The following is a 24,458-nucleotide window of genomic DNA, read 5'->3' as shown; positions in this document are numbered from 1 at the left end:
ATTTATAGTATGGCCGGGAGAATAATTTGTTTAAATCTAATAAAAAGTTTGGAAAACTAAATCACAGTCGCTGGTTTGCCCGAGTGGTTAAGGGGGAAGACTTAAGATCTTCTGCACATAAGTGCGCATGGGTTCGAACCCCATAGCCAGCAAGTTTCCTACGTTTTTTATTGCGCAGCTTCTTACAATAATAAGAATTTGATCAACGTTATTTACGATTAAATATAATCCATCATCACCTTCTGGATTGAGTTTATTTGGATATTATAATATATATATATATATATATATATATATATATATATATATATATATATATGGCATCATCCATTTATCATTTAAAGTAATTATGTTGTTGGACAACTTATTTGGTAAAAGATTTGACTGTCAAACAAAATTATTACATAAATATTTGTTTTGATAATTTATTAGCTATTAAACACCAATAATAAGTTTTATTGAATAAAATTTAAAATATTAATTTTAAAAAACCTTTAAATTTTATTTTGATCGGTAAATAAAAATTTTGAAATAATTTACTCATAATAAAAAATAAATAAACGTTTACTGACTGAGATGCAATGAGATGCGACGTTCGTGTCATCTGACGTCAGCCGTCGTGCCTAAAGCCACCTCGGGCTGGGTCACGTCACACCTCACGACCAACGCCGTCACACCACGCGACGGAACTATTGGCTCTGTGAGAATCCAAGTGGAGTCCGAAAGAGGAGACCGCACACGGCCGTGGACTCGCCTTCCTCGACGCCACCGGTTCTTGCGGCTCCAATCCAAGCCCTCGCCTTACCCTCTTCCTCCCCCTCTAGTTTTGATCTGGGGTTTTTGTGAGGCCGGGGATCCGCGTTGATCCCCTCTGGCCTCAAATTGCTCCGACGCCTTTACCTCATCTCCCGCAAATCCCGTCGTCATTGGTGCTGCGTTCTTCTTCCCGGAGCCGAAGGATGGTGGAACTCTCCCTTGTTGCTTCTGCTGCCTTCCCGCGAGCCATAATCCACCCGGAGCATCTGGGTCCGTATAAGGCCCCCAAGGTAGAGAGAACAATCGAAATCCTATGCTCCCGTTTACAATTCTGTGGTGATTTTGCCAATCCGTTTGATGTGTTCGATATGGTATAGGAAGATTTTTCTGGTTTAAAAACATTCGAAGAAAGTCCATTTCCAACCATATTATTTGCGACTCATCTTTTTTACCGATTGACAAGGGAATATAGGAAGATGCCTTACATTGTGGTTTCTTTTCTTTCACGCAAAGCTTATTTTTGTTTCCCTTCAATTCCTTTAGGCCTATGGGCCTTTATGCTGTAATGGATTGTGCTAAGCTAATATGCGTTCCGCATGAGAACTACCGGTGGTAATTGTTCCATTGAAAAGAAAGAAGGGTTTGGTGTCGCTTATTTTATTTTATTGTAGCAGTAGTATCTCTTTTCTATAATAATCTAGCTAGTTTCTATAATTCACTAGGGCAAACTAATGTTTTCAACAGATCTTCATGGGGACCTCTTGAATTTTATTTTATTTTATTTGCTTTGTGGCATATTGTTGAATGTTGTGATCAAACATCATAGTTTTTTGTTTTTCTAACTACAAGGATTTCAGATAACCTTGTTTTTAGATCATAGAAGGATTTTATTTTAATGGTAAGCTTTTGTTGTAAGTATGTGCACCACTGCAATTCTGTCATGGGCACAGGACATTCTGAGTAGCTTCAATCTTGACTTTAACATCATCATGTGTGAGCCAAGTTTACATTCAGACATTTGTTGGATTCTTAAAACGTAACGAGTCTATTAGAAAGAAGTGGATTGTCTAAAAGTATGCATATGCCCCAAAATTGACAAGGGATATTGCCATAAAGTATAATTGAACTTCTCAAGAGAATAGTTGACAATTGTTTAACTTAATTTTCAATTTCTGACTTAAGGTCAATTTTTTTAGATATCTCTGAAAAACAATTAGAAGACGAGAAAACAACACAACCAAAATAGAGTGAGCATGTCTTGTTGTTTCACGGACTTTTAATTGGTTTATATCCATCTACTATTTTGGACTGAATACTTCTCCTACATTGCCATCTAGCTGTCTCATATCTGTTGATCGGATCTTGCTGCATTTCCTGTCTTTGCAATTATGCTCATGCAACACTACCTCTCTGAATGAAGTTACCCATCTTGCTCTGTAGTAGCTTTTTATGGTAAAACACTTTGTTTTTATATGTTCGATATAATCTGTATTGCATTGTCTGACATCAATTAATTTCCTACATAATTTATGATTTTGTGAATATATATCTCACATTTGTCTGAGCGTATACTAGTTCATCTGCAGGCATGCGTGTCATATATACAACCTCTGCTGGTGTATGCCTGTTGATCTTCTATGAATATACTGGAACACAAGTATGAGTGTGCATGTGTCACCACACACACGTGTTTCATTTGAATGCATATCTTTGTTGTCCCAGTTTATGTGCAAATTCCTGAATGTGGGTCCATAGGTTTGCTTGTGTGCAGATTTGTGGATGTGTGGGCTAATATGCATGCATTCATATTTTTTTTATTAGAAACATGAAACAAGATAGAGATTTTATTATGGATTTTTCCTGAATCAAAGAACAATGTTTTTGCCCAATAACTTGCGAAAAATGCAAAAAAATTATAAACTTCACTTATACCAGTATAATTTTTTTATATCTAATTATCACTAGCTTGAAAGTTAACTATTACTTTGGCTAATCTGGCGTGCCATCCCTTTTTGTTCTTTGGCCTAGCAGTATACCAAGTTTGCCACAAATTGTTATTTTTGGATGTCAAAGTTTAGTTCTAGTTGTTAAATATATGGATTATCTACATCATCTCCACTTTCTGTTGAAATTTGAATACTAGGGTAGCTGCTCTATTGTGGAGTTGCATCCTAATACTTTTTGTGTACATGTTAAGTACCGTTCTGTTCTTGTCAAATATTTTAGATTCTACTTTTTATGGTTCAGGAGTTTCAGATTTTGCTGCCAGTTCATGGTAGGAAGCAAGATGCATTAAGATTTGGTTCTGTTCAGTTTAATGCACAGCATATACAGGGTGTGGGGCGACCGATGCATCTATTGCCAGAGAATAACCAATCAGCTAGCCTATCTCCGATGATTGAAAAACCTGTGCTTATTGACATGCAAGGTCTGAAGCTTAGTTGTTGCTTAGAATGAAGTTATTGTTCTTAAGAAATCTTATTATTTATACTTCTGTTTATATTTGTTGCTATTAGTTGATAAATATAAATCCTTTGTTTCTATGGGGTTCTTTAATAAGTCTTATCATTGACTTTATTGTTTTACATATGTGGGCTCCAGTTGATAAACATAAATCCTTTGTTTCTACTGGGATTTATCTTTCTAGGTTGCTTGTCATATGGAAATATCATTTTTTTGAATAACCTTGCGTATGTGGAAACATCATTTCTGAAATCATGACAATCATTGTTGGATAAATGAAAGACTGTTGCTAACTGGTAGTAGAAGTAAAAGTCTTTAAGTGTTGATGGGTGTGTTAGATCTTAGTATTAGAAAATTTATAGTTTCCCATAGTTAAGTTTTTCTTGAACGAGGATGCTTGTTTGTTGCTGGAACAGTATGTGCGGAACAGTATGTGCTGGCATACTAAGCCATGCGGCTGACAGTACCCACAAATTAGAAATGCAAAAAAATAAATAGGACTCGTAATTCACACATTGTGTGTGTCTGTGTGTTGCGTGCGCTTGCGCGTTGGAGGGGGCAAAGGTTTACTTATCTATCAAAACAAACAAAATGAAAACAAAAATTAGGTATCCGATGAAGGAAATTTAGACATTGTCAGAGAGCAATGCTGATTGTTGCGTCCCTCTCCAGCCATGCTCATTTAGTTGGTTAATAATTAGAGAAGCGTTATGGATAACAAAATAAATGGCATATACTGATGCATGAATAACTTTCATTGTTGTGTATCATACATGGTGTATGGAACTATATCGTTTTAATGTGAAGATCTAGGAACAATATTTGTTAAATACTTGGCTCATTTGTACTCACAGTGATGAAAAGCTACCATGTTATTTTGCAGACCTTAAAGTTCAATTTTCGTTCATTCATCTTTTTTATTTTCTCTAACTCTTTCAAGCATTTGTTTAAATATAATGTTTAGCTAACTCCACATATTAAACCAAAAATACACTGATGGCCGATACATTATTTGTACCAGTTGAAACACTCCATATTGTTCAAGGAAAATGGGCTTGAACACCTTCGACTCTTTAATATCATCCTGCACCTCTCACTAGCAGTGCCAGAAAACTTCATCAGGATGAACTGAAACATAAAATCATTATCCTTTGAGCATAGGTTGTCATAATTTGGAGCATGTTTGAGTCTCGAGGAGGGAACATTATCAACAAAAAGAAAATCATGAAAATTCAGTGTACTTAAATTATATGTAGTTAAATGGCACCATGTAGTATATATGTTGTACTAGATTCAACTAATTATTCTTTAAATGTGATCACCGGTAGAGTGAAGGGAGTATCGGTTCATTATAGTAATAAAATAATGCATGTATCAGGCTTTTTTTCTTTGACATATATTGCATGGATAAGATCATAAGACTCCATGCTATTATACTCTAAAAGCACTATGTGGTTATCTTTTTTTATTGACTTATATATATGTCTATTGCTCCCCTCAAGTGAAATAAAAGTTTTTCTTTCAGCAACTCAACTAGTAAATGAGATAGTCCTAAAGATTGGGAAATAGTTAGATTACTTATGAGCAAGGTTCGCCGAACCGTACCGTACCGGCGTTTCGACGCCGGCTCGGTACGGTACGGTACGGCGTACCGAGCGGTATACCGAGGTGTACCGCTCGGTACACTTGATTTTACCGATTTAGCCCTCCGAAAATACCTGAAAATTAAAAAAAAAAGTTAGGATAGAGTTTTCAAGTTATAAATAAATATAGTAATAGTATAAGTTTAGCAAAATCAATGTAAATTAGATAAAAATAGCATCACATATCTTTTTCGGGCTTTGAGGTAGTCTTGTTCGAGGTTCGTATTTCAGCTCGTTATAGATTGAAATATCTATAGAAAAATCAGTTGAATTGTTAGACTATTTTGTTACAATATAAACTCTAAAATTCAAATGAATTAAATAATCATATATCTAGATATACCTGATTGTTAATTCTACCACCAAAACGAACGACGAGCCTCCACGGGTGGTGGATCGGGGTCCTCGATCCGATACATATCAATATGATACGTTTGTTGGACCCAATCATGAAATTGATCCCATGACATAGTGTATTGATACACCGTATGCCATTGATGCATCAATGTGGTACTGATCGTAGATTGATCGTCATAAATCATATTTGTCTGAGGCAGCTCTTGAGGCATATATTGGTGTTGTTCTGTATCATGCTGTTGCTCAGAGAAGGATGACCAACTATCACCATACTGTTGTTGCCCATATGATTCTTCATAATACGATGGCTGTGAATACGATGAGTCTCTTTCTGTGTCTATATCATGTATGCTTTGTCGCATTTGTTCATATTCATCCACTGCCTTCCCCTTCCCCTTCTCCTTTCCCTTCCGCGCATAAACTTGACCAGTACCTTGTCGAGTTCCATGATCTGAATCTTGAGTGGCATGTGTAAAATATTGCTCCTCAGTCCATTCACCACCCTCAAGTTGTGCAGACGAGACCAACGACTGCCCGGTATCACCGCCATCATCTGTTGAGGCACTGCTGTCCGTGTTGCTGTCATGTCTCTGGACCGAACGAGAAAGAGAATGTGATTGTGAAGGTGTCTCGTCGCCCGACTCGATTCTTTCCAACGATGCAACTGATGCTATTGCCTTCCCCTTTGCCTTTGCACGTTGGGCGGACGAGTGTGACCGTTGGGTATCGGTAGTTCCTCGAGCAGTTTGACTCATACCATGTTGTAATCGAGGGGGATTTTCTACCTGTTGGGGTTGTGCTTCTTCTTCTTCTATTGCCTCGGTGATAAAACGTGAAGGACGCTGAGGATCTCCCGCCTCATCAAGTAGAGGATCCTCTTGGTTCTCTGCTGCTTCAACCCAATCTAACATTGGCTCTGAATCTTCGTTGTAGAATTGGAGGTCAATGGGATCAATATCTGGTTCCTCTGGCTCCTTATCCAACTCAGCACATCGCAATTTTAGCCGCATATTATAATGGACATATACTAGTTTCTCTAACCGTCTGTAGGAGAGTCTGTTGCGGACTTTCGTATGAATCAACGCAAACGTTGACCAATTACGTTCGCAACCACTAGATGTTGTTGTCTGTGAAAGTACACGAACGGCAACCTTCCTTAAATGTGGTGCATCGCCTCCAAATTGTAACCACCACTCGACTGCAAAAAGATATAAATAAGATTTTATTAGCATAACAAATAATTAACATTAAATATAATTGATAATCAATATGCATAACTTTTCCTCACCAGGATCCATAGTGTAACGGCATGATATAGCTACAACGTCGGAGAATGAACCAACTGTTTCTCGAAATAATCGACCCTCCATAAGAGCATCGGCTGCCTCGGTAGTGTTTGGCAAAAGTCGATATATAACATTTCGTAGTGTCGTTAGGAAATTATTTTGCGTTCCGAGAGCATATCGATATTGAATTGCCGGGTTTAGATAATACGCTGCAAAACATAATTTTGTTAGTATGATAATTTATTATCTAAATAATAATAAATTAAGTATTTTTGAATATGAATTTACCTGCATTATGGATATCTTGATCCATATGAACTTCGGTCCGACGATCAATGATTCGTACGTATTGGTCGGCCTTAAAATCATCTTTGAATGCTTTCCTGACCTCCTCTCTTGCTGAAATCAGCATATATTTAAGATACGGCATTTGTGGACGCTTGTCCATATCGACCTTACGGAGGACAATATAAAGTGGTTCCACACCTTTTATGATTTCTGCTATAGTCTCCCAAAATCTAGATGAAAGAATGGCCTTTTCTATCTTCTTTCCATCACTCAATTTCGAATATCTGGATTCAGACCACTCTTGTGAGCTAGCCATTGCCTTCAAGCCATGTCTTTTTTGCTGTAATGATTTTAATGCAATAAAATTTGTAGCAAACCGAGTAATTCCAGGTCGAAGTATCTCACCATTTACATACTTTTGCATTAATGCGTGGACCCAATGATGATTATATATAAACTTTGTAATTGATTGTGCTCGAGCTACACATTTCTTGACCGCATCCAACTCACCAATATCCTTTAGCATTAGATCTATGCAATGAGCTGCACATGGAGTCCAAAACAAAGTTTTTCTTTTTTCCATCAATTGCAAACCGGCTTTTTTGAAATTCGCTCCATTGTCGGTTATTATTTGGACAACATACTGTGGTCCAATCTCCTCTACCATAGTGTCCATCAAGCTCTCAATGTAGTTTGCATCTTGGATCTTTTCAGAAACATTAACGGACTTATGAAACACCACTCTTCTATTGCAATAAACAAGAAAGTTGATGATACTCATTCTTGTTGGTCCTGTCCAACTGTCACACATCAATGTCACCCCATATTCATCCCATTGCCTCTTGAAGGATTTGATCCAATCCTTTAGTTCTGCCACCTCCTCATCTAAGTACACGCCGTGAATCTCCTTCGGTGTTGGAGGTTGGATCCCCGTGCCAGACTTTTGAATAGAGGAGATCATGCTCTGATAATATGGACCTTGGGCTGTGTTGGCTGGAATCCTATGAAAGTTAAACCATTTTGAGATTGCCTTCCCAATATCCCGTTTTTTTTCTTTTGTATATGCATCGTCAATCCGTGTCTGTTTCGCTGTTTGTGGGGGATAGGCTTGCGGATCAATATCAACAATATCTGGTGCGGACCTCCTGCCAAGACCTCTCATAAAACCACGGAGTCCACCATACCTCATGCTACTAGTTCGGCCTAACTGAGAAGGAGCAGTTGGTTGCCTCATGCTGGTTGACCTCTGGATTCCACTACCACTACCATGCTCTAATTGTGAGTCAGGTCGTCGATGCCTCATTGCTTCATCGACCGTATGCTGATGCTCCAATGATGCACGAATCCCAGCTGTGAGATCCGGGTCGACTTCATCGCCGCAACCCTCATACTGATCATAAACTGGTTCCTGTGTAGCCCTATGATATTCTTCCTCAACTCTTGCCTTCTTTTTTAATGCATCTTCCTTTGCTTGTTTCATCTTGCTTTGAAATAATTTACGGATCTCCGTTGGAACCTTCTTGCATTTTGCAACGTCAGGATACCCACCAGCCAAATGCATTTTTACTCGAGTTATTCCTCCACCTTTACCAATGTAGTCACAATAAATACATTGCCAATGATGACGGTTTCCATCTAGCTTTCGGGCATGAACCCATGCATCATCGTGTGACTGTTCCTTTGGTGCCATGATCCTATCAAATTTAAATTAAATAAACTATAAAGTATAAACATATTAAATTGACCAAATATCGATCATAAATCACTAATCACAATATTAAGTAATTTTATTAAAACATAACTAATCATATTTTATTATCATAAATATGTTACGTGCATAAAAGAAGTATTAAAATCATTAGATACACTAATTATGTGATTAATATAGTTAATTTTTCACTAATTATTTCTCTTTCAACATTATAAACATGGCAAATACTCTAATAGATATTAAAGATATTGGATTCACATAAAATCGAATAAATTTTGATTAAATCATCGTAAAAATAACTAATTACAGTATTAAATAACTTTAATAAAACATAATTAAACTTATTTTACCATCATATATATGTTAAACACATAAAAGAAACATTAAATATGTAATTTTAATTCAATATGATTCAAAATTCAAATTATGATAAACTTATCATTTATCTACACTAATCATTTACTTCTCTTTCACCACTATAAACATGACAAATACCCTAATAGGTATTAAAGACATTAAATTGATATAAAATCAAACAAATTTCGATTAAATCATCATTAAAATAACTAATCACAGCATTAAATAACTTAATTACTCTCTAATTAAAGAAAACGAATACATACCTCTTGATTAGAAAGTTCTTCCTCTTAATCTTCCCAAATTTACCTCGATTGAATTCACAAATCGTTGTTTTATAGAGTTTATGAGAGAAAAGAAATGTTTGAGAGAGAGTTTAAGAGAGTATAATGAAATAGGGGAGAGAAGATTAGTTTAAATAGGAGGAGAAAGGGCTCCAACGGTCAATTTGACCGTTGGAGCACTGTAGCACTGCTACAGTGTGGTAACGGTCGATTTCGACCGTTACCGAGTGGTACCGGTCGATTTCGACCGTTACCGAGTGGTATCGGGCGGTAACGGTCGAAATCGACCGTTACCGAATGGTACCGGGCGGTAACGGTCGAAATTTCGACCGTTACCGCCCGATATATACTGAATTCGGTGTACCGCCCGGTATAGGGCGGTCCGCGTACCGGTCGCCTCTCGGACCGGTACGTACCGCCCGTACCGGGCGGTACGCATCGGTATGGCGAACCTTGCTTATGAGCAACATATATATGTAAAAGAAATAATTTAGCACTTTGAAATGGTCTATATCTATTTTATTTGGTTTGTGCAAAATTAGGCTTCCCTTTTCCTCCTTCCAAATACTATCTTTTCAACAACTCACACCTCTTTTTGAAACAGATTCATGCTCGAACTCGGTGCTTTTTAGCTTTAGAATTGCCGAGAAGTGCCTAAGAAATGAGAAAATCTTGAAGTTGCTTATGTCTGGATCAAAGTTGGCAGAGGGTGAAGGCATAGATGCTTCTTTACTTTCAGAAGTTATGGGGTTCGAAGAAGTGACAATTGACATGTTGCCTTCACCGCATGTACTTGTGGATGATAAGTCCTCTCTCTATGAGGCTGAAATGGATGATTGTCAGCATTCTCTACATTTACAAAAGCAAAATTTTGTCCCGGAGCCTCAGTTGGATTTTGTTGGGAACTTATCTGATACTTCATACTTCACAGTATATCCAGATGGCAGGCTGTTATTTGCAGACAGTGCATCTCAAACGGAAGATCTACTATCAATTGTTGCGGATTTTAATCTACCAAAAAGAACAATAATTGGCAGTAAACAATCATTGCTAGTCCCATACTTCACAAGGTAGATCTTTACCTCCTTTTACTGTTACTGAAATGATCAGAAACTTGGAATTACTTTCTCGTTTGTGACAATTACTTGCACATCAATTTAGTTTTGTTTTTGCATAATTGAACATTATTTAACTGTATTCATGTCTACATTTTCTCTTCTTTTTTAATTCATATATCATTTGAGGTTTCTAGTTATGTAACTATACACCTCCTTAGAGCAATCTTTTGCTTTTCTGTTTAGAAAAATGACTAATGAATTAAAGATCTTGTTGATTGGTGTTCTCCCGAGTCAACTTCCCTCACAAAATGAACATTTGATCTCCAAAGGGCTAGTTAAATTCTGGAAAAAGAGCTAAGCTTCCAGGCAACTGAAAATGTTGTTCAAGATTCCAGTAACTTATTTTCTTCCACAATTTAGGTTCATCATTCTTTTGTCTAATGTGGGATGGACTTGGAGTAAGCCATGATCTCCAGACTTGGTCCAAGATATTCCTTGAGGCAAAACAAAAGCTAGAACCACATATGGATTAGCGGATTAGGATGATCATTTGATCATGTTTTCATAGATAATTATCGGTCAGCTTGGATAGAAAAGTAATTAAGTTAGAAACTCATCCTACTTAAATTGTGTCAAGTTTCTGACTTTTTAAGCTAATTGCTACTCCCAAAATTCTTACAGCATTGAACTTACCAACTTAATTCTAACGCACATAATCAACTAATGTCTCAAATGAACCCATGGCTGGTATACAAATTTTAGAATTCAAGCTTATCAAGAAACCTTTAGACAGATGATAATTGATTTTAATTTGAACATATGGCATAACACAAAAGTTCGTTCAGCATAAATATTTATGTGATAAATGTATCCTAAGAAATCATAAGATCGCCAGACTTCCATAAGACATAAGTTGGAATGAAACACAAAATCTGCCGATATGCACCATCTTTTTCAGTTGACATATTGGGTTGCCAAGACATAGTGTTGTGTTAATTCCATTTCTTTTCCTTTTAAAATAACTGTTGCTCATGGGTACGTGCATCTGCTTTACGAGCAGAAGGGGTCGTCGACGATCACAAGCTCACAAACAGGCATCTTCTCCAACAGTTGCTACTCTGAAGAGGTATACCCTAATACATGGATCTATGGTTATGTTAATTAGTGTTATGTTTTTTCTATATCCTTTTTCTGTGTACCTAACTAACCTTTATGAATGGTCAGCTCTGATAATGCTAAGCTGAAAACGCTGCCTAAGAAGAAAAAGAACAAAAAACTGGGAAGAGAGCAGGACCTTTACCCGAGGACCTATTTGCATGCCTGCGAAAGCCTTCTTTCTGCCCTAATAGACAAAGAGAGCAATGTAACAATCCCCTCGCTGAAGAAATCAAGCCCTGAGATTAGCAAATTCCTTGCCCAATTTTCTGCTGGGGTAGCTGGTACTGGCCTCGCTGTTTTTTTCTCTGTTCTATGCAAACTGGTATGTGGAAGGGTACCTTTGTCTGCTACCAGGCTGTTGAATACCGGATTTGGATTTGGATTTGGATTTGGGATTTTCTGGCTTTCATGGGCCATCAATGGGTTGAGAGATACCATCATATATGTCAGTAAAAACTCGAGCAAGCTAAATCTTACAGAGGAGGAGATAGCTAGCAAGGTTAAGAGAAGCACGAAAGAAATTTTCTTCAGAGCTGCTGCATTGGTAGCTGTGGCAATACTCCGATTTGCGTAATGTCACTGTTGATTTTTGATTTGCTAAACACTAAATCTGTTATTAGGGTTATCGTTTTAGGTCATGTAAAAAATACTCGTCCATGTAGTACTTCTATTAAGTGTTTACAAAGTGTGCAGGTTTTCCATGAAAGTTTTTGCTGCTGCAGTAGTGATGCCGTTTTTGGTGGGGATTTAAATTCAAAGATCGCTACATTTCTTTTTCTCTGTGGGAGACAGCGGATGGAGTAATAGGATCACTACGTCTGCTGGAAGAACCAGCGGCAGCAAAAATTAAGTGAAGGAAGCAGTCTAAAAAGCGTGATATCACATCTGAGTCTTAACAATAAGGTCAGCATCTCAATTGCACAGAAATGATACCTTCAAAAGATGAACACAAAAATTAAGTGAAGGAAGCAGTCTAAAAAGAGTGATATCACATCTGAGTCTTAACAATAAGGTCAGCATCTCAATTGCACAGAAATGATACCTTCAAAAGATGAACACAAAAATTAAGTGAAGGAAGCAGTCTAAAAAGAGTGATATCACATCTGAGTCTTAACAATAAGGTCAGCATCTCAATTGCACAGAAATGATACCTTCAAAAGATGAACACTTGATCGATCGTATGATAGCATGTAAGGAAGCAGACTCATTGGTTTCATCATCTCTGTAACATCAAGAACAGAGAGGGGACTTTCCGTGGCTACTCTGAGGAAATAATCAAAAGTCTTCTGATTCCGGATGACCGTAGCGATATATGCAACAGGAGCTTCCTCTTCCTTGTTCTGTAGAAGTTTATCCGCATCGTCAGTATCCTGAGTTGGTCCACAGCAATTTGCTCCATTTCCTTTTGGTTCAGATGAGGTGGGACTCAAAAGTGCCGAAAGAACTCGAACAAGATGAGGTATGCAATGTGGGTCATAGATTACATCTGCACCCAAGCTGCACAAACGAAATAAGAGAGTGATGATACAAAGATTGAGGTTCCCATCCTCGTTCTACAAATTTTTTCATCTAAAACATCGGTAATGTATCGCAGTCGCTCACCCGAGGTTTAGGGTTTCAAGATCCCCTCTTACAAATTTTTATAAATTTCATCTTTGCTATTTATCTTTGCAGAAAAAGAAAAAAAAACTGCATTGCAAGATTGTGCCAACGGATTTTTCATCGTTATTGATGTAATGATGACAATTGGCCACTAGGGAGAAAAATTATTAAGTAGAAGAAATCCGGTAACAAGTAACTGTCAACCACTAAAACATAAAATTGCCAACTTAAGGTGGCACTCAGATTGTTATGTTAAAACAGCATCAGAGGTCAGATCACCCACGAACTATTTAAATAACATCAAATATTTTCAGGCAAGTCATCGTTGATAATGATGGATCTATAACAGAATTAAGTGGCACTTGTATAGAGTAAGGTAATGAGTCACTCACATTATCTCGGGTTCGTAATCTTGTAGCTCCCTCTTAGATGCAGACTCCCATGGTAGATATTTGCACTCAACCTGCAACTCATAGCTCAGGAAGTCAGAACAGGACATCTTAAGTTCATCAGTTATATGCCTCTTAAGGAAATTCTGCTCGACTTAAATAGACTAGGAGGAAAACCGCCTTGAAAATTTGTTGCAACAGCTCATGCTAAAGCTATCAGCAATATTGTTTTAAAGCACTAGACATTCATATTGCATTGCCCGGATTCAAGCCGCTTAGGCTTTAAATTTCAATATCTAAGAGAGGAAGCAGCCAACTGCAAACCTGCGCTCTGCTTAATATATCGATCCTATATTGAATGTTACACTTCAAATTACTAAAATAATTTTTCTTAAAAGCATGTACACAGTTAACGGGCTTAGTAATATGCATATGAGTAAGCAAATCTATGGAAAGATATACCAAGCAGTGAAAGAACCTAAAAGTATCATCTTACTGCAAGTAAAGTATCTCTAACATATAGGTATAGCTCGTCCCAATAGAAACAATCCAAGGTACAAAAAGAGCAGGGTTTATAATAAAAATATAAGATTGCAAGGAACATGCAGTAATTTACCAGTCATATATTTGTAAAAAGGCCAAAATTGTGACTAACCATAGGCTTTGCACTTGTCCTCTCTGATGGCAACTCTAGATGGTTCAGTTCTATATTACTCTTCATATTTGCTAAAGTTGATATGTCACCATCAGTAAGAACTACCTGCAAAATTTTTTATATGATCATGTATGCTGTTGCACTTAATACAAAGATGGAATTTGTGAAGCACGTGAATGAATCACCATGAGGTGCCATTAATCTCATTGACAACCAAGTTCATCGAAAATGTTATGCCAACAAAACCCACTGCATTTCCCACCACCATATCTAGATGGAACTTGTAATTCTAACCATCCAGTCCAAGAATCTTTTACTCAACAAATAGAATAACCCCATTAGTCAACAAAGTTGACAATACTTTGAATATAAATACATGTCAAGTTGAATATTATTACTCTGAATACTAGCATGCATCATGAAATTCCATGATTATCAATTCATACAATGATACTTGAAAAAAGGTAAGATACATGCATACAAATACAATATGTCAACCAAGTTTGACTAAATTTTGTGCTGCAATAGACAAACACAATAAACTAAAGACAAGCATGCCCTAGAGACAAAAGAATAAGCAATATTTGAGCAAAAAAATCTTAAACCTTACCAAAAGTATACACTCTATAAAAAAATATTTTGAAAAAATCATACCCTGGAAGCTCCAACATGGAGAAGAGCAATCCCAACTAAACCAACACCAGAACCAATCTGCTAGTTTAAGATATATTGCAAATATTTCAACATGAATTTTAAGTCAGCACTGGAATAGGAAATTCAGAATTATTATTACCTCAAAGCAAAACTTTTTTGAAAACACCTCTTGGTAAGAAAGGATAAATTCAGATAAGAATAGACTTGAGGGCCAAAGGGCACACCTAACAAAACCAAGCATTAAAATTGTTGTGCAAGATGAATCCTTAAAAAAATTAAGCAACCAAAATTTTCAACCATATATGGGTAAATGAATGGATTCAAATCAGCAGAATGAGTACATGGTAAAGAAAGAACAATCACACAATAAATTGTAGAAAATGAGTCAGATTGATTCTGACTTTGGCTGTTCTAAACTTGCAAATCTAAGTTTATATTTTTTGAATTAAAACCGATTAAGACACATTAAAATTCATTATGTTCGACCTCCAGACATGATAATTGGGTCCAGCATATTGACTACTGTGAGTAGTGGGCTTGTTTCTTTATACCTAACCTGTTATGGTAAATGTAACTGCCATTAAGTCCCATTAAAACCATTCAAAGGCCACTTTTAGGCTTTATTACTATTCAAGGAATTGCAAATTCTGAATCAATTTAGTAATTGCCAAATGGCTTATTTTAATAGATATTGATTTCTCTAATTCATTATCCAGTAACAACCATGAAAGTTTGTCATTGTTTGTTATGAAATCATCATGATGGTTACATAATGGTTCAATATTATACAGTCAAGAAGATGATTTCAGTTGCTACACTGGCTGGTAAGGGTTCATGGAGGTGGCTGTTATATTCTTATTGAATGGTTTCCAAAACATAGGTATTATACAAATTCAAAGAGAGAGATTGCCATGAAATGTTATTACTATAATGAAAAAAAGGGTAAAATCCAGCTTCCACTGTCCTTTGTGCATGTCATTGTACAAAACTTAGCAAGTAATGAGGTCCAAATGGCATACACAAAATCAAATACGTATCTGCTGTAAAACATTTTCAAATTAGCTTGTATCATGGTATAAGTACCATGGTTTGTACTTTGTACAAGAAGTATCTCTCTTCTTATAGATATTATTACTAAAAGAAAGCAGCCGCAAACAAAACATCTTGGTACTCCACGAGGAAAATTATCACAAAATATGCTTAATATACATTATGAAATTATGATAGTAATGAATAATGATATCCTTTTTTGCCAATTATAAGAAAATTGACATAAACTATGAAAGAGTAATAGATACCCTGTGTCTCCTTCAAGCATGTTAAGAGAACATTGCAGTGGAACTTTTAGATCCATTGCACTTGAACATTTCTGGCCTATAAAATATTTGAAAATTATGTGTATAACCAGGCAGGTAGAAGACATAAAAACCAAAACTGACTTATTTCTTACCAAGAGACAAAAGAAAAGTAATCTGCTTGTAGATCCTATTGTTCTCTTCTAGCAATTGATCATCCTAAACATGGGAAAAAAATAACCTTTATTACAAATTTGTTAATAAGAAAAAAAAAATTTGTCACACTACAATTTGATTATGATGTCATGCATAAATTCAAACACATAACCAATAAAAATAGCTCAATCTTCATCACTTTTGGAAATAGTTTGATAGGAAAAAAACAACACTAGAAAATTTCACATATGAAATTTGTATATCTTGTTATGTAACCGACCTTTGTTTGGGGTGTCTGAATCAGTTAAAATTACACTAAAATATGGCTTCCCCCTCTTTTTTCTTGTGGCAGTGGATGGCAAATAGGTGAAGTTTAGCAGATAGTGAGCAATTCTATAGAACGGTAAAAGTTAATTTGCACGAAAAATATAAGTTTACTACATTATGCAAAGATCTTTGTTCAATAAGAGAGTGATGACTTGCACGTAAATTGACAACCAACTTGTGCCAAGCATTGCTGTGGTGACTATTACTGAGTCTACTTTGCTATACTTTCACCACAAAATAACTTTAGACCTGTAAATTAGTCAAACTGTTGTGATAATTAGAAAATTAGAGTACTTCAAGAAATCCAACATTGTAAATCTTTGGAATCTTATAGTTGTGTTTATAATTTTTTCTTGGCTAATGTATCACTGATGACTTTGCTTTCTCGGAAAAAGTTCATCTTGATCTCTGGGCTCGGCATTATCTACAAGAAACTAACAAAATACTGCTATCAACTTCTTCATTGAGGTATTTAAAAAGAAAAGGTACTTTAGTTTATAAATGAATTGCAGATGGTAAGAAACTAGCAGAAGAGGCACTAGTTACCAATTGGATTGTCAGATAATAGGCAAATTTTTCATACAAGTCCTCGACCACGATGTCGGAAGTTGATTCAACAGAAACAATGAGCTTTTGGAGAATGTTCTTGATGTATTTGTGGTTCAACTCTGTGCCTTTGCCCACCTGCATAACTTGACTTTTGAATTCTGAAGTAACGGACAAGGAATAACTACCATATTCTTGTGCTACCACAGAGATCACATGCATTGGAAACAAAAGGAAAATTGATGTATCCAAAGCACAATAGTGTTTAATATTACTTAATCGCAATTTTTTCTTCATTTTTCATGATCATAATCAAAACTAATCCTTTATCCAATGGAACATGTGGATGCATCTTAATCAGAATTTTTCATGTAACTTACATGGAAAAACTGGTTTTAAAGTATAATTAAATAACCATCTTTGTAGCTAATATTCAACCATTGAATAGGAAGGAATGATTGTTGAAGTTATCATCACAGCAAAATTAATAAGGTTGAGAAAGTGATGTCAATATGATGTTCTAATTGTTGGTAGTTAATCTTACCATTCAGTCCGATAGGGGAAGTTAAAATGATAGCTAAAATACAAATCATGCTTTATGGATGAAAACTCAGGAAGCTACATCTACAAATTTTTGTACTACAAAAATGAAGTCCTAGGAAGGTCAAAATTAGGTAAAACAAGCAAGATTGTTCATACACATGCACAGTGACTCATTTAACACACCAGTGAACAACAATCGAATAAATTATTACAATATAAAGCCGTGGTATACACTTCATATGCCAAACACGTAAAACTAAACTTGTAGAAAGATCTACGTATCATGGCGTAATACACAAACATCCAAGTACACTTTCACCAACTTATATAATGAAGAAAAAAGAATCCTTCCATGGGCACTTACAATATCCTTTATACAATCTTCCAAAATGAAAGTCTGAACCTTTGTTGTAATAGAACCTCCACCAGCTTGTCTACAGAGAACAAAACACACTCGGTAAGAGAACTTAGCAGTACAAGTAACTGCAGAGAAACATGATAGCCAAATCGGGTTCGTCGAAATAAGCACAAACCGAAGCCCAAGATCAACGCAACATATTCTGTGTTCATCTTGGTCGGGTTCCGATGATCGGTTAGGACTTGGGGGTCAGGCATGAACTGAACAAGGGTTAGGCCTACTCGGTACTAGGTTGTGGTCGGGTTCTGGAGATAAGGCTCTATGAGCTAGAGCTCGGGCTGCCCGATCCTTAGACGAGGCCCTACACGAATTGAGGTCCGGCCAATCTGTTGGCTTTCCAACCAAAAGCTGCTATCAACCATTGTTATGATAATTGCTTCCTGTCAGATCACACGTTATAGCGCTAAAACACGCTGTGCTCCTGAAATGATGCGACTAACACTAGTTGCCTCATTTCTTCAAACAGCTGGTGACCAGCGAGGCGCAGATGCGACGTGGATGGATGAAGCAAGAGGAGGAGGGAAGAGGGGACCTGGCTAAGGAGATCAAGAAATGGGCGGGTTCCATGGCCAAGAAGGCGGACTTCAAATAGAGGAAGCTGGTGACGTCGCTGCAAGGCTCGGCACCTGCATCCATGTCGTCAGCCCAAACCTTCGCGGCTCCGTGCCTTTGTGTCGTCTCCCTAACGTCGGCCGGGGTGGGTTGGCTTTGCCGAGGACGGACCGGGCCGGGCCGGTTTGGCATTTTTAAATATAAAACAATATAATTATATTTTTTATTATTTTATTATTATAGTTTACGAAATTATAAATAAAATATATCAGAATTATAATTTCTTCAGCCGTAATCGTATTTATTGCTCAAGTTTAAATCACTATAATGACAAATAGGATCAAAATTAGATTGGATGTTAGATTCCAAAGGATCTCGTGTACTAGCAGGACGGTAAGAATCTGATCTGATCATTGGACGATGTCGATTCGAATCAGATTACAGATAGATGTAGATCACACTATCATAAAAATAAAGGAACTTAAATCCGTCAATAATGAATTATAAGCTTTCTTTAAACAAATGTGAAACGTATAAAATGGATTCAAAAAACATATACATAAAACAAACTTTCCATAGGTTAATTTAGGTTCATTTATAATCGTACACGTAGGCGTATGTAGAAGCAATTGTGTATATATATATATATATATATATATATATATATATATATATATATATATAAAGGTTTCCCTCGTGGAATGATAAGCGCAACACACGATAAAGAAAGCGAGGGGTAGGCAGAGAGTACAAAAGCAAGTGGGTGGGAGTTCGGGCCGTATCAGCCTGGGCGTATCGTCCTCTGGCTCTGCAGCGCCCACCATCATTCCCCGGGCGACCACCCTCCTCAATCCCTCTCCGCCCCCGCGCAGCGCCCGCCCATCATTTCGCTCCGGCGTGCGTGCCGCCGTGTGCGCCACAGTGCCCTCGACACCCACATCTCAATCCCCCCATCATTCTCCTCCCTGTTCCAACTCCCTCTGCACCATGATCATCGCCATGGCTCTGCCCAGCTTGCATCAATGTACGCATGCAGTCTTCTGTGTGACCATGTGATGGCCACTCCCCAGTACACATGCACTGCCGCAGGTGTACAGGAAAGGCCCGGGAAAGCAGTGTGAGAGTTCCGAGAGATTCATCCTCTCGCCTTTCAGCGCTGCAATGAGCTGCTGCGAGCATGGAGGCCATCATGTCCCCTCTGCCCCGGACTCGCTTTGCTCTCCATAGCTTGGACTTGTTTAAGCTTCACGGAGGCCTTCCCCCATCTCGAAGCATCCAGCTTACCCAAACTAGATAAAGAGACCTCCTTCGCATCATGCTTCAGCCCACACTTACATGCTTAGATTCATGAACCGTATCTTTTCCGGGCTCATTACACAAAGGACGACATAAAAGTGTCTTTGAAGCAAACAAATCCAGGGCCAATTAGAAAGCTTTCCTGCAACAGGGTACGGTTCGAAAACCTCGGAGAATTATGCTTACATGTGTTGGGTAGGTGGGGCATACATATATGATCTAATAAAAGAGTAAATGGGATCCTCCTGCCGTTGGATTTGTTTGACTACAGCCACTGAATTAATGATGGTATGAACTGCGTCCGTGGAACACTCTAATTAATTGTGTAATGCATTGTGAAATGGCATTCTCAGACAACTTGAGAATACTAAACCTAGTGAACGTCGAATGCAGATCGGTGATTCAAGGACAAAAGGTAGTGCTTGAGATCGACAGTCCAAAGACAACACAAAATGCATAGGATTCTTCAGAACTACAACGTGTCTTTGCATAGGATTCTTCAGGAATAGGACGTGAAAGCTTTGCAGTGTATCTATGGAACCTTTTCCTAAAGCAATGCGTATGATCAAAGAAGCACCAATAGAACAGTAGAAGAAAACCTGTAAGCTAGCATATTGATCAGTAAAGGAGACACAAAATTATTGTGTGTGCACATATAGCAGGTAACCTTGAATCATGACGTACGGTGGTTGGTAATCGCGTGTGCATCTATCTTATTTTCTAGGGAAGCAGCAGTACAACGGCGAGGAAGAAACAGCAAACAAGAGTACTGCATGCAGGCTCGAGATGCGCACGAAACCCGACGTGTACAAGCTGGAATACGTTCGTAGATACTCGAGAACCAGTTCGTATGTACGTATGGTCCCCCTTGAATCATGAGGCATGACCACATAAAATCCTTTGATTCTCTCTAGGGTTTCGTAGGAAAACAAGAAATCAATACTGTGAGTGAAGCGTGAATCACTAGCGATGATCCTCGTATAAAGAGCAATATAGGACACAAAACTAGAGGAATCTATCGCGTGCACCGTATCTTATCTCGCAAAGAAACTTGTGGCCTATTTCTACCATGGATCGTGATCTATTTATTAAGATCTTGCAAGAATCATAGACAGAAGAATCACTCTGTCTCATAGAACGCATCTTCTTCATTGTGGTAACAGTGAAAGGACAAAAAGTGGATGAGGATAAAACACTGAGAAAGTGGGTATTATTTCACAGGCGCAAAGTGCAGAGTACGTATAGTTGAGAGGCATGGCAGGTGGTATGGGAGAAGAAGAAGAAAAAGACAATACAGAAGAGAGAGAGAGAGAGAGAGAGAAAAGGAGGGGCATTATTTGTAACAGTGACGCTAGGGTTGATCATATGCGCGCGCGTGCGGAGGGTGAGTGCGGACGCATGGGCCATGCCACCTCGCATTGGCTCACCCGCACTTAGCACCGCAGGAGACCACCACCTCCGAGGCGCTCGTCTGCGGATGTGGGCTCCACGGGCGTGAGATACACCGCTTCTCGCGCGTGCATGCATGGGTGCGCCCGTGGGCCCGCTGAAGTGGCAGGCACAATTTTTACCATTATTATTATTGTATTTTGTTTTTCCTATACCATCCAATATGATATCGATGGAGTGACGTACGAAACATCTTCCACTACACTTCATTAGATATATCAACTGTGTAATTGTACTTCATTAGATTTATCATGCAATTGTGCTTATTATTATTAAAATAAAAAAGCAATTCAAAATATGTTAAAGAGTTTATGTCAGTCTCTTTCCTAATAGATTAATCTTTATTGGTCATCAAATCGAAATATTATCATGGTATCAAGTCACTCGATTTTTATCACACTCATAACTGGAGATCTACGATCCAACCTATTCACAATCCGAGACATTATAGATTCAATTCAATTATATATATATATATATATATATATATATATATATATAGCTGAATTCAATAAATATTCAAAACCTCGACTGGACTGGACTCGGAAACCACCCGAGTTGAGTCGACTCAAACTCGTCCGAGTTCAACCTCAGAAGCATATTAATTATATATAAAGCCGTTTATTAATTATATATGGCTTGATAAAAATTTGGTGGAAGCTCTCTTAATCATCGGAATTCTTCAAGAGGAGACTCCATTGGAGTCAGTCGTCGAACACATTCGAGTATTCCACCAAAGCATATGACCTTTTCGTACGTACTTGGCATCAGAGGTCGAGCAACAGGATTTACCCCATGTTTTGCGCTCTCTATCTCTCTCTCTCTCGCTCGCTCGCTCCGCTATTTCTTCCAGGTTTGGAATCCACCTGGGGGACTGCTAATGTTGTGGTCACTCGACCCCCACGGTGTCTCCCGGTGGATCAAAGAGAGCATGACGAGTGCGGGTCATTTGGCCTTGGCCAGAAGAAGATGGTCCTGCGTCTCTTTGACCTCGTTCATGTTTGCCAACACTACATCCACAATCCCCAGCAAATCCTCCGATTCCAACTTTTCATCGAACGCTGATCCATCTCTCTCTTTATCTCGCCTGTCGACGGTCGACATTTTCACTCCATCTTGTTATGTGCAAGTAAATATCGCGCGCACGCACAGGCTTTTCCTTCTTTTCTGTGCTGAGTATGAACTCTCTCCACTACGCCGTGCGCGTGGGCTGAATCCCCGTTCCCCGTTGGATGTCTTCTTCTCGTGAGGATCTCCTTCTTCCTCTCCTCCTCCTCCTCCTCCTCCTCCTCCATTTGGCTTCATTATGCCTGCAATCATTATCCTTGGTTGCCTCGCACGCATGCCACCCTCCTCCATTCTCCCACCTCATCCCCTCTGCTCACCAGAACTCTATAAATCCCCCTCCATCCCCTCTGTCCTCCCACGTGCATGCCTTGGTGTCCCCAACACCATCCACCCTATTTCGCTGCTTCTACCACCGCCGCGGCATGGCTGTCTCCGGCTTCGAAGGCTTCGAGAAGCGCCTGGAGCTCCACTTCTCGGGCCACGACTCGCTCGGCCTCCGCCGGCTGCGGTGCGATGCCCTCGCGCAGGTCCTCGACGCCGTGCAGTGCACCGTCGTCTCTGCCGTCGGTAACCGCTACTTCGACGCGTACATCCTCTCCGAGTCCAGCCTCTTTGTTTATCCTTATAAGATGGTTCTCAAGACCTGCGGCACTACTCAGCTGCTGCGATCCGTCCCTTGTCTACTTCGCCACACCGCGGAGCTCGGCCTTCGTCTCCGAGCCTGCCGCTACTCCCGCGGCAGCTTCATCTTCCCTCGGGCCCAGCCGTTCCCTCACACCAGCTTCGCGGAGGAGGCGCTCTACTTGGAAGAGCGCCTCCCGCCGAGCCTAGCCTTTAGAAAAGCTTGCGTCCTTCCGTCGAGCAGCTCGCACTCCTGGCACGTCTACTCTGCTTCCGCCGACGACGACGACGACCGCTTGGCGGCAGGTTCGTGGAGCACTTTTACGGTTGAAGTGTGCATGACGGAGCTGGACCGGTCGCTGGCGCGGCGTTTCTTCCGGAAGAAAGGCGACGAGAGGTCGGGCGACGCTGTGGGCGCAGACATGACGGACCTGACCGAGGTCGGTAGCATCAACCCACGCACGCTCGTCTGCGGCTTCGCGTTCGACCCATGTGGATACTCGATGAATGGTCTCGACCGCGACAGCTATTCCACGATACACGTCACGCCGGAGGAGGGCCACAGCTACGCCAGCTTCGAGTGCACAGGCCGATGGGCGGGAGGCAGAGCCGAAGTGCTGGATTCGCTGAGAAAGGCCATCGGGGTGTTCCGGCCGGGCGCGGTGTCGGTATCGTTCTGCATGGCACCCAACGTCGACGAGAACCAAGTGCGATCGGCCGTGGGGGACGCACTCGAGCCGCTCGGACTGAGCTGCCGAAGCCAGGCGGTGGAGGAGTTTCCAGGCGCAGGCATCGTCACGTACCAAACTTTCACGCCCCGCCGGGAGTGAAGCCGACACGAGGTGGCGCAGGCCACAACAGGAAGCAGTGGTCATCACCGAGGTGATGCTCTTGGCTTGTTGCAAGTTGCTGGCCTCAGAGGAAACATTAAAGGGAGGGAATAGTGTGGCCTTTTGTGGGAGAGGGAGATGATGGAGTGCATTGTAACTTGGATTAGGGTGGTGTGGTTGACATTAGGAATTGGGAGTGAAAAGGTTGGAAAGCTTAGGATGGGTGGGAGCTCCATGATATAGCACCCCACTTCAGAGTGTCACGCCTGATCATGGATGGATATACTTGGGACGATGTAGTGGGATATATGGAAGCAGTACTACACTACTGAGTTGAGCTGAATGAGGCCATAGTGTTGGGGGAGGAGACTTCCACCCTCCCTCCTTTTTGTTTGTGATCTCCTTTGCTACTGCCAAAAGGAAGAAGTACACCTTTTTTGCTCGGCAGATAGTTTGATCTCTTCTTACTAGGATCATATTCTTCCCCTCACTTTTCCTTCCCTCTGGACCACTTCACTTTCTGCTCAACCACCATGGTTGATCTTGTCTCTCGGTGCTACAAATCTGATGTGGTGATCAGAGAACAAGGCAAGGCAAGATTGTGAGGTTCGAACCAGATGACAAACGTTTGGTGCGGAATATTATTGGTCTTGATCTTGGTTTTCTTGCATCAGACATGGATGAAGGGTTCCTCTG

At 39.4% G+C, this 24,458-nt stretch overlaps 3 protein-coding genes and 1 non-coding gene across 8 annotated transcripts; 3 read left to right on the top strand and 1 right to left on the bottom strand.

Annotated features, from left to right (window-relative positions):
• The first annotated feature begins 69 nt into the window (after positions 1-69).
• Positions 70-152, top strand: TRNAL-UAA (transfer RNA leucine (anticodon UAA)). Its single transcript has one exon. It is a non-coding gene; the product is annotated as a tRNA-Leu (tRNA).
• Positions 153-672: 520 nt separating this feature from the next.
• On the top strand, positions 673-12,067 carry LOC135627016 (uncharacterized). Its single transcript, XM_065132924.1, has 5 exons — positions 673-1,046; positions 3,004-3,184; positions 9,750-10,215; positions 11,264-11,329; positions 11,428-12,067. The coding sequence occupies exons 1-5, from the start codon at positions 960-962 to the stop codon at positions 11,933-11,935; spliced, it is 1,308 nt and encodes a 435-aa protein (XP_064988996.1). The 5' UTR covers positions 673-959; the 3' UTR covers positions 11,936-12,067.
• A 249-nt stretch (positions 12,068-12,316) lies between these two features.
• LOC103972458 (uncharacterized) lies at positions 12,317-18,654 on the bottom strand. 5 transcript variants are annotated; one of them, XM_018821011.2, is made up of 10 exons: positions 18,479-18,654; positions 17,893-17,962; positions 16,986-17,123; positions 16,112-16,175; positions 15,960-16,035; positions 14,801-14,885; positions 14,662-14,721; positions 14,008-14,112; positions 13,356-13,426; positions 12,317-12,858 (listed from the first exon to the last, which is right to left on the bottom strand). In XM_018821011.2, the coding sequence occupies exons 1-10, from the start codon at positions 18,580-18,582 to the stop codon at positions 12,492-12,494; spliced, it is 1,140 nt and encodes a 379-aa protein (XP_018676556.2). In that variant the 5' UTR covers positions 18,583-18,654; the 3' UTR covers positions 12,317-12,491. The 5 variants fall into 5 exon arrangements, with proteins under 5 accessions (XP_018676556.2, XP_009385077.2, XP_018676558.2 ...); XM_009386802.3 differs by having other exon boundaries at positions 14,662-14,718; XM_018821013.2 differs by lacking the exon at positions 14,008-14,112.
• Positions 18,655-21,975: 3,321 nt separating this feature from the next.
• On the top strand, positions 21,976-24,209 carry LOC135627015 (S-adenosylmethionine decarboxylase proenzyme 4-like). Its single transcript, XM_065132923.1, has one exon. The coding sequence runs from the start codon at positions 22,476-22,478 to the stop codon at positions 23,760-23,762; it is 1,287 nt and encodes a 428-aa protein (XP_064988995.1). The 5' UTR covers positions 21,976-22,475; the 3' UTR covers positions 23,763-24,209.
• The last annotated feature ends 249 nt before the right edge of the window (positions 24,210-24,458 follow it).

This window comes from Musa acuminata, chromosome BXJ2-11 (assembly GCF_036884655.1).
Source record: "Musa acuminata AAA Group cultivar baxijiao chromosome BXJ2-11, Cavendish_Baxijiao_AAA, whole genome shotgun sequence".
NCBI lineage: Eukaryota > Viridiplantae > Streptophyta > Magnoliopsida > Zingiberales > Musaceae > Musa > Musa acuminata.
The sequence above is the reverse complement of the archived record's forward strand: the minus strand, read 5'-3'. Positions and strand labels throughout refer to the sequence as shown.